Source organism: Chlorocebus sabaeus, chromosome 17 (assembly GCF_047675955.1).
Source record: "Chlorocebus sabaeus isolate Y175 chromosome 17, mChlSab1.0.hap1, whole genome shotgun sequence".
NCBI classification, from domain to species: Eukaryota; Metazoa; Chordata; class Mammalia; order Primates; family Cercopithecidae; genus Chlorocebus; species Chlorocebus sabaeus.
The window spans coordinates 33,927,422-33,937,632 of record NC_132920.1 but is presented as its reverse complement, the minus strand read 5'-3'; the positions used below and the strand labels follow the sequence as shown (position 1 = coordinate 33,937,632).

Sequence of the window (10,211 nt, the reverse complement as noted above, 5' to 3'; positions counted from 1 at the left end):
CTAATAGGCACTGGGGCAGGGAGGTTTCCCTGGGTCTTGGGGCACAGTTCTGTTGATAATCTAGGCATTCCTTCTCTGAAAGATGAGGTCCTCCTGCCTTATGAGCCCAGCTGACCCCAGAAGACCTCGCCTATAACAAAAGAGAAGAACAGACAAGTGAAATGATTCCTCCCTGGTGTGTAGCAGGGGGCTCGATGGCCTTTCCCAGAAGCTTGGCCAGCTGCCCCAGCTCCGGGGCAGAAAGGTGCTCAGAGCTCATCTGCTAAAGCTCTGATGCCAGGCCCAAATCCAGAGAGGCTGAGCTCTGGCTGAAGATCACACAGCGAGAGCTGGGGCATGGGCCAGAACTGAGGGCCCCTGCCTCGGACACAGCAGTCTGCCACTATACCCCAAACTTGGTGACAAGAGCTCCTTGTCATTGTCCAGCTCCAAGATGGTATCCCGTAAGGCTGTGGCTGCTCTGCTGGTGGTGCATGCAGCTGCCATGCTGGCCTCCCAGACAGAAGCCTTCGTCCCCATCTTCACCTACAGCGAACTCCAGAGGATGCAGGTAAGAACCTCTTGCTGCCTGCCTTGCTAGCAAGGCTGAGGTCACTATGACCTACATCAGCAATACCAAGGAAAGTGTGAAGGACCAGGACCCAAGATAACCCCCAGTCCCAGCCGCCTCTCCGGCCACCTTTGTGCCTTCACTGGCATCACTCAGACATGTCAGTGGCTCATATGAGCAACATCTTTCCCACCCCTGCCTATCCTTTGGAGGAAATTTTTAATTAACAAGCCAATAAATATTTACTGAGCTGCTCTGCAGTATAAGAGGCCACCCTGGGCGATGGGCCCGAGCATGCAAAAGAATCTCAGCACCTCACCATCTCCAGGGAGCAGGCTGGGGTGCCAAGACACGAACATATGAAAAATTAACTAACAGTAGCAGACAAAAGAGAGATGTCACAGGCAGGGCATGATGAATTGCCCCATCAGTGGTGCTCAGGTTCAGAGGAGGGAGAATCACCAAGGGCTGGAGCGTGCTTGGAAGCCTGCAGGGAAAAGGTGGAACTCAGCTGGGGGCCTTGAGAGATCAGGAGCAAGGGACCAATGGGAGCCAGCACCCAGAGGCGGGAAACAAGGCTGTGGTCCATGTAGCAGTGGCCAAAACCTCCTCTTTAGGGTCCAGAAGAGAACCAGGCAGGCCTCGTGGAACTCAGGCAGTGGAGCCTAAGGAAAACGGAACTGCTGGCTCTGCCTCCCGGCTGCCTTTTACTTTAGACTTCAGGGGATGCTGAGTGTCTATGCAGATGTTTGGTTTCTTTAATCCCAGGAGATGAAGAAAGGGACTTTCATGCTCCACCCTGTCTGAAACTGAGACTCCAATAGGGATGAATACATGAGTTAGTGCCCAGGGAGGTCTCGAGGCTCTGGGGCACAGCGTGTCTGCAACTGCCCACTCTATGCGGGGAGGTGTGTGGGGATCCACATTCCCAGTGAACAGCGCTCTTTTGAGGGGCAAGGCCGAATCCAGATCCCCTTCTTCAAGCAGACATGGGAACTGGGTAGGTACTACAGCAGGCCCCAAGACACTGTCTTCCACGCTGGCACGCTCTCCACAGGATGACCGTTTGTTCTAGAATCACCATGTCTCAGGGCAGGCCAACAGCGGAGTTCCGAGAGTGTCACTAGAGAAAGCAAAGGAATGAGGATCTCAGTGCTCGGGGACCTGGCCGGCAGCATGCCGGGCAAGACTGGTGGCTGGACAGGAATAGCCAAACCCAGTGGAACATAAACTAGCAAAATGGCAAGCAAAGGACACTGCATTAATCTGCTGCATGGCTTTTCTCCTCATAATTGCCAGGCACCGGGATTTTTATGAAGAAGCTACAAACTCCCTCCTCCATAATTTATCTCTTGTCTTGCCTCTTATAAATCACCTCCCAGGGACTCTGAGTTCCTGGGCCACCCCATGGCGCCCTCCCAGGCTAGGCTGACTTGCTACTTTTTTAATAGACTCTCTGCTAAAAAAGACACATTTTCATACTTAATATGCATGAAGGGCAGCCATTATTTTCAGCTTTTTAAGTTAATTAACAGTAACAATCTGGGTGCAATGTTTTAACTACAAAGGAATGGATTCCTCTTCAAGTTGACCTATTATTGGTGGGCAACCTCAAGGGCCATCCATGAGCCACTAGTTAGTATCTGAGACTCCTCGTGCAGAAGGCTTCTGGGGGGAGGGTTCTTTCAGTCTGTAGGGAGCTGGGGGCAGGTAGCGTCCTGGGCAGATGGAGACAGGCGAGGGGCCATCAGGGTGGGTTGAGGGAGGGCAGTTCTGTGCAATTTTCTGCTCTGCCCTTAGGAAAAGGAACGGAGTAAAGGGCAAAAGAAATCCCTGAGTGTATGGCAGAGGTCTGGGGAGGAAGGTCCTGTAGACCCTGCGGAGCCCATCGAGGAAGAAGGAAACAAAATGATCAAGGTGAGCAGACAACGGGGACAAGGGAGAGAAACTCAGAGCAGGGCATGCATTCCCCTGCCTGGCCTGGAGGCAGGGCCCACGCACCACAGCGAGCCTCAGAGTGTCCTAGGATACAGCAGTGAGCTCCATCCTCGTAGGGAGAGACGGACTCCAACAACGAGATAAATCAACCGTTTCAGGCACCAGATAAGGAAGTAGGAGAGTGACTGAGTGGGGTTTGGAGGACTGCTTTGTCCCTGAGATGGGTCAGGGAAGGCCTCTTGGAGGAGGTGACATTTGACTTGAAACCTGAATGAAGAGAAGGAGCCACCTGTGCAAAGAGCTGGAGCAAGGACCTCCTGGGAGAAGGAACAGTGAGCACAAAGACTGAGGAGCACTGGTGGGCGCCACGCCCTTGTGGCAGGCGCGAGTCGAGTGGGCGAGAGGGCAGCATGGCCAGCCCAGGCAGGGCCTGCATGCAGCGCCACTGGGGATTCAAAGCAGGGAAGTCACCGGAGCCCTCTTAGAGCTGGGGCAGCATGAGTGGAGGCAGGAGGCCAGGCAGCAGGTGCTGCAGTCCTCCAGAGAGAGGTGGCGAGGGTGCCAATTCCTCCCCTCCCAGACAGAAACCCAGGAGCCAGCCACAGGCCTCAACACCCAGGGCCGACTGTTGGGGCTGGGGAGAACCTTCAGCTTGTCCCGTGAGCTCTTTTATTTCACAGACTCGTTTATTTGGGTGATCAATAAATGAGCCCCTACTAGGTCTGAGGCACTGTTCCCGGCACTGGGGACGGGGTGGGGAACAGACAAAATCTCCGCCCTTGTGGAACTCACACTCCACAGCGAAGAAGAAACAAGATTCTAGGACGACTGAAACAGACCACAAACAAGGTAAAGACAGGAAGCAAACTCAACAGCGTGGCAGGCAACGACATGTGCGATGGAGGGAAACAGAGCCACAGGGAGCCGTGGTGGGTTATGGATCTCAGTGGGCAACAGCAGGCGTCCTAGGAGACGGTAGGGGCACACAGACCAGAAGAGAGCAAGGCATGAACCACAAGGATTTCTGGGGGAAGAGGCTTCCAGGTGGGAGGGACAGCCAGTGCAAAGTTCCTGAGGCAAGAGAGGGCCCGGTGCATTCAGGAAGAGTGAGGAGGCCAGAGACTGGTGGAGGGGCAGGGGCAGCTGTGGAGTTCACAGGCCACTGGACTCTCTGTTCACTCTGCTGAAGTGGAGCCCTCGGGGGTTCTGAGCAGAGGAGGGACGGATCTGATTTACATTTTAAAGGGGTCTCTCCAGCTGCTGAGAACAGACTGAAGGGACCGGACAAAGGCAGAGTTAGGGAGGCCGCTGAGGAGGCTGCTATAGTATGAGACACAGAGAAAAAGAGAGAGGGAGACTTCGGCCTCAGGCGGTCTTGGTGGAGGCAGGGCAAGGAGGTTGGATGTTTTAAATATTTTGGAGGTAGAAGCCCACAGGATTTGCTGAAAGAATGGATATAGGATATTAAGAAAAAGTGAAAATTGACTTCAAGGGTTTGGGCCAAAACAACTAAAGAGGGATTTGCCACTCACAGAGACAGAGTAGTCTGTGGTTGGCTGCAGGATGGCAGGAGGAAGATCAGGAAGTCAGACTGGGCCTGAAAACCATGAGATGCTCTTGGGTATCCAGGCAGAGACATTGCCCAGGCAGGTGGACATACAAGTTTGGAGTTCAGGAGAGCCGTGAGGGCTGGAGACACACGTGTAGAAGTCATCCGTGGTTAGAAGGAATTTCAAGCTAGGCGTGGGTGAGCCATTTGAGGAGACAGGTATGGATGGAGAAGCAGAGGCCCAGGCCTGAGTGTGGGTCACTTCCACACAAAGGGACCCGAGGGGCGAGAAGACTGACATCCAGAGAGAGCAGGGGCCTTGTCACAGTCACACAGGAGTCAGGGCAGAACCCAGCTGGACTCCCACCTCCCACTGGACACAGGCCAGTGATCCTTCCCTGTGCTGTCAGGCCCAGAGAACAAGCTGGGTGCTGTCGCTGCACTCAGCACTCAGCAAGGTGGGGCTCCTTTCCCCCCACATCCACTCTGAACTCCTTGGGCTCCTGAGGAGGGAGCTGGGAGGGAATCCAGCAGCTGGCGAGCAGGAGCACACTCAGAATCACCTCCTAAATGCACCTGAGTCGGAGTTTGAGGCACTAACTCCAAGGTTGCCCGGGGACATGGTACGTCCATGAAGCCTTCTTGGGAAGGCTTGGGTGGGGCCCCTCTCACCTCTCTCCATCTCCTAGAACCACGACATACAGAGCTGGGAGGGCCCGTTGGGAATGCCCAGTCCAGCCTCCTCGTGTTCAAGTAAGGATCCTACTAGAGGGTCTAGAGGGAGAGGCATAACCACAGCCGGGAATGGCACAGGCAGGACTGGACTGGGGCCCTTCAGACACCCTTCAGGCACCCTGAGCTCCCAAGGGTCTAGGAGGCTCATTCCTGGAACTCAGGGAGCCCGGTGGGAGGCAGAGGCCAGGAGTCTTCCAGTCTGCTGGCTAGTTTGTGCAGCAAGAGCATTGATCCAGGAAGCTCTGGCAGGGGGGCGACAGGGAGATCAATCAGTGCCCTAGGCTCTGCCTCAAGGCTGCAACTACCCCTTTGGTGGAGAGCCTCCAGACAAGAGGAAAGGTAGCCTGGTGGTCGTGGGGGCACAGACCCTGGAGCCAGGCCCCTTGGATGTAACATCTTCGTCCTCTGCTCCTTACCACCTGTGTGGCCTTGAGCAAGTTATTCAATCTCATTGTCCTCAGTTTCCTCATCTGCAAAATGGGAACAGTAACCGTCCCTACCCCACAGAGCTATTGAGAGGTTAATATACATAAAGCACTTAGAATAAGTGTACAGCGTAGAATAAGGGTAAGGCTCCACAATGTTGGCTATTACTGTTGAGGGGGGAGTGAATTCCCTCCTCATGAGAAAAGCCTGCTGGGGTTCCTGCTGACCACCCCCCATCCCAGCATCACCATTAGGGAAGCTGTGTTGATCCTCTCAGCAGGATTCAGCGACCTTCAGGATCCAGCCCTCTGGTTAGAATTAGGGGAAGTTGGCAGAATTCCCAGCCATCCCTAGAGGCTCTAGTGGGGTCTGCAGGGTGATGTGGCTCCCGTGGGTCCCTCCTGCCACCTGTAGTGCACCCAGGGGTTAAAGGCCCTCTCCACACCTCTCCCTTGTTATTAACGCTGTCTTATTTCACAGCTGACTGCTCCTCTGGAAATTGGAATGAGGATGAACTCCAGACAGCTGGAAAAGTACCGGGCCGCCCTGGAAGGGCTGCTGAGTGAGATGCTTCCCCAGCACGGTACGGGGAGAGCGGGCGTCTCTGCAGCTTGGCCAGCCTCCGCCCACCCTGGCGTTAATACTCCAGAGGCAGGGTTTCAGGGTGGCAATTTGTTTGGCGGCTTTGCACTTGAGAATGTGGAGCTGTCTTCTCCCTGGGCTATGCTGTGATACCTGCTGGTGGCTGCAGAGCCCCAGCTCTCCAGGGAGGCGGGGCTCAGGCTGGGTTCCCAGCAACCCACCCCACTCTCCTGCTCCAGATATTTTAATTCCCTCCCACAACATCACCACGGGGTGGTTGCTCCGAAGGAAACCTTGGTGCACTTTCCCGTCCCCATTCATTCTGCAAATTAAAGTCCTGAGCCCCATTTGGCCTTGCCCAGTTCAAGGTCTGCCCGAGTTACGTGAGCAAAGCTACATCTCCTCTGACAAACAGCCACTAATTACTTCTCATAGTCCCCAGGAGGAGAGAAGAGACTCGAGGAAGTGCTGTTAGTGATGGAGAAACTGGGAGGTTAAATGACTTGCCCCAGGCTATAGACAGCTTCCAGGCTCCTTGCAAAACATCCCACCTTCTTGCCCAGCCTGCCCTGGTGCCCCCTCCTCCCTCCGACCTGCAGGCAGGTTTTAGAGGGCAGTTTCATAAGCAGACCTGCTGATGGTACTGAGTGCAAACCTCTGCTTTTCTCCAGCAGCCAAGTGACGGCCATGCTGGGAAGAAGGTGGACAGATTTGGGAGGACTCTCCCGCCCAAGTGAGGCCCTGGGAATTTGCACAGCCTGCCAGCTGGGCTTGGAAGGAAAACATCCTTTCCAAAGCAAATCCCCCTCCAGCAAATAAAGCATGAAATATACAGAAATGACTCTTATTTAATATTTTAATTCCCAAAGGGCAAACTCAGGTCGCAAGAAAAAGGCGGGAAAAGTAAAGCTCAGAGAAAGTTGGCCATAAATAATGCTTACATTAACATTGTGTGCCTTTTGTGAGTTCTAAGTTCAAATATTAACTCAGATCCAAACAACTGAAAGAGTACCACTCACTGGCCCTTCCATTATAGGTGAGGAAACTGATCATTTTTTTGCCCACACACCAAGCCAGTGACAGAGTGAGGACTGGAATTCAGGTCTCCCAGGTCTCGGTCCATTTTTAGTTTACTGACACGCTCGAGGTCTAATGGGCCAGAGAATTTTAGGGCCTCTGCACTCAACCCCTTGCCAAGTAACTTCCAACCAGCCCTTTAACCTCAATGAGCCTGTGCAAAACCAAGGTGGTAATATCTGCCTTGAGATCTGGGATGGAGGCACAAGCAAAGAGCAAATTACTGTTATCACCTTGTGACTATCAGCTCCAGCATCCGCAGCAGAATTACACAGCCAACCCACTTATTTTTGCCTTCTAAACAAAACTGGATGGGAAATTTCATTCTAATTTAATTTTACATTAATGAATGCTCATTTATTTATAAACTGGGGCCACATCAGAATTGCAGCTCCCTCCATCCATAGGTTACCAGCAATTAGACACAGTGTCCATTCTGCATTTCCACCCAGGCTTAGCCACAGAAAGTAGTTACCAGAATAAGAACTCCAACGCTGAACAAGAGACCTTTGTTGGAGGTACTCTGAATTCTCCCGAGAAACACTCAAACCTTCCATGGGCTCCCACCCCTGCCACGCTGCACATCCACACGCATTTCCAGCACATATACCGATCAACCCCGGAGCAGCTGCAGGTTCCTGGGAAATGCTGCCAAGACGTCCGGTAATAGAGAGAGAGGGCTGCGGCAGAAGGGCATGCAGGGGGCAGCGGGGGAGACACAGAAACTATAAAACCTGCTGCTGGGAAGATCTGGATCCAAGACTCCTCCCTGCCCTTCCGAGCTTCACCAAGCCAGTTCACCCCATTTTCTGTAACACACTCCAAGAAGCAGAGAAACAAGATGCTCATGGTGGTCCCCTTCCCCGTGGAAAACGCATTTTGTGTCCTTCCCTCACCCTCTGCTGGAATCTGACCCTGTAGCGAGACTGCCTTCCCCCATCACCAGCAGGGGGTGCCCATTTCTGGGGCGGGGCCCCAGCACTGGCTGGGGCATTTTCCCTGAGATTCTGGGTGTTGAAGAGCCTCTAGTTGAAATAGACATCCACCACGGAGGGACATGGGGTCCCCAGGAGACTGCCCAGGCGGTCTGCACTGTTTAGGTGGGAATTGATTCAGCAACCACAGCACTGGGGAAGGGAGAGGGTGCATTCTGCAGAAAAGCCCCGTTCAAAGCTCAGCGCTGCTGCCCAACAGCCCCAACCCTCACCCTGTGCCCTCTGATGTGCTTCTCGGTAATGAGCTGCAACAGAGACCCAGCTACCACCAACATCTGTATGCACAGTGCCCTGGCCGCTTGTTTAGATGTGTCGGCTCCTTTCTTCTCTGGTTTTCCTCCTCCTGCCACTGTTCGATTTCTCACAATCAGCTCAAATAATTCTTTTTTCACTAACAAGCTCCTCCAGTTTCCAGGATAGCCAACTCGATTGCTTATGGTACATCCACAGCTTTGGAAGAAATTAAAATTGGGAGGAGGTTGGGGAGGATTCTGTGAGCTGAGTGAAGAGAAAATGACCATGCTTTCACAAAACAGAAGAAAAAGAGACATGCTCCTGTTTAAAGCAATAGAATGAGTGGGACCAGAGACCAACCAGGATCAGAGATAGGGAGGGTAGCCGGAGTAAGCAGGAGAGCAAAGACGTCATTCCTCTTCACACCTCACCCAGGCTTATCCAGTAACATCTGCAAGAATCTCTCCAGATATCTGGCAATTACAGAGAGGTACGGATTACCCCATGTTCATCTGGAATGTACTTTACACTTAACAGGACCACAGGTCATTACAGTGCAACTTGAACCTAGCTTCACAAAATGGAGATGATGAGGTATTTTCTTGGTAACCGCATCAGTGTGATTTTAGCATTACTGAGCTATGTGGATTTGCCATGAAATTGAATAGTTAAAAGCCAAGAGTAATTGCCTGATATCTGTACGCTGTAATTTAGTGTAATCTAATCATGGACAAAGCCCAAAAGAAAATATTCTCAAAGCATTACATTTTTCTTCATACACAATTTGTTATTGACATTGGGTAATATATTTCATGCCTTTGAAGGAACTCTTACTCATGGATATCAAAGTGTGAGAGCAGTCAAAAGAGTGAGGGATTTGTTTAATTTTCAACAGATTATGAAATACCATTCTGGCATTTCTCTGTGACTCCATTTTCCCCCTGAGCTGATGCGCCCTCAGACCTAGAGAGAGAGAGAAATAGAGTGCCCTCCTCTTCCATAAGGCACTGAGATGGAACAGCGGGAAGCTGGGTGTTTCTGGGGTCATTCCAGTCAAAATCTGAGCCCCAAATGACCCCACGCTTCAACCACAATCTCCCGGCGCCCTGCCCCCACTGGAATGTCACCTATCATGTAGGTGGGGAAGCCCTGAATAGCTGAGGCGACACGTGAGGCCCTCCATGAGGGGGATCAAGGACGAGTCCGTGGTCCCTGAGTATCTTTGAGTACCTGATAACTGTGTGCAGGGCTTTTTGCAGGAGGAGGAGGAGAATGGAACCCACTAAAAGATTTATGGCTGTGATTATTATAAGGCTCTGCCAAGACAGAGAGAGGTCAGTGGGACGGAAGGGAGTGTGGCAGCCCCCCGGGAATCCAGAGCGTGCTCCGAGCAGCCCTTCACCTCTGCCAAATGTGTGGATGTGGTTACTAAGTAGATTTAGATATTGGAGCTTATTTTTCCTCTTCTGCCTTTAATACATCAGGAAGACGGACCACAGCCTGAGCTGCTGCTCACCTTAAAAAAAAACAACACAGCAGTGATGAGAAAGGAGGGCATGCAGAGCAGCCTCTGACTTTGCAATATTGCCCTTTTCTTTACAATATGCCTTCCTGCTGTGGACAGGCCCAGCAGGAGAGCCAGGCTGAAGGCACAGAAAGGCTGGCTCCCAGAGGCCCTAGTGGGCTTCGTGGGCAGCTCCCAAAGGGGCAGCAGTGGCAAAGAAGAGCTGAGGTCGAGCCCTTCCAAACAGAGGGGAGCGTGTGGATGGTTGTGTGGAGGAAAGCAAAAAGGAACACGCCAACTTCACTAAACCAAAGAAGGGCTATAAATCTGGGCAGGAACGTGACTGGAGCTGGGAGTCCAGGATGAAAAGGAAAGGCCCAAAAACTGGGAGGAACGCCTGACTAACTTGTGAAGTTCCTTCTCAGAGGAGGTGGGGAAGGGGAGCATTGATCAGCAAATTCGCTGTTAAGTGGTCACTGGGTGTCCCTTGGTGCACACCCAAAGCCCTGCCTGTAGGATCCTGCAAGACAAGGCCATCGACAGCCAGAAGCCACCATGGAGGTAGAAGGGCTGAGCATGGGTGGCCAAAGGCCACAACTCCAAGCACAGTGGGTTCTACAC

At 52.5% G+C, this 10,211-nt stretch overlaps 1 protein-coding gene across 1 annotated transcript; it reads left to right on the top strand.

Annotated features, from left to right (window-relative positions):
• The first annotated feature begins 426 nt into the window (after positions 1-426).
• MLN (motilin) lies at positions 427-7,524 on the top strand. The gene is made up of 4 exons (XM_038005660.2): positions 427-550; positions 2,351-2,467; positions 5,679-5,781; positions 7,265-7,524. The coding sequence occupies exons 1-4, from the start codon at positions 434-436 to the stop codon at positions 7,522-7,524; spliced, it is 597 nt and encodes a 198-aa protein (XP_037861588.2). The 5' UTR covers positions 427-433.
• The last annotated feature ends 2,687 nt before the right edge of the window (positions 7,525-10,211 follow it).

Coding starts and splice junctions, on each gene's coding strand:
- MLN (XM_038005660.2), top strand. CDS start 434: ATGGTATCCCGTAAGGCTGTGGCTGCTCTGCTGGTGGTGCATGCAGCT. Junction 551..2,350: donor GCGAACTCCAGAGGATGCAG/GTAAGAACCTCT, acceptor CTCTGCCCTTAG/GAAAAGGAACGGAGTAAAGG. Junction 5,782..7,264: donor TGAGATGCTTCCCCAGCACG/GTACGGGGAGAG, acceptor CTCCATCCATAG/GTTACCAGCAATTAGACACA.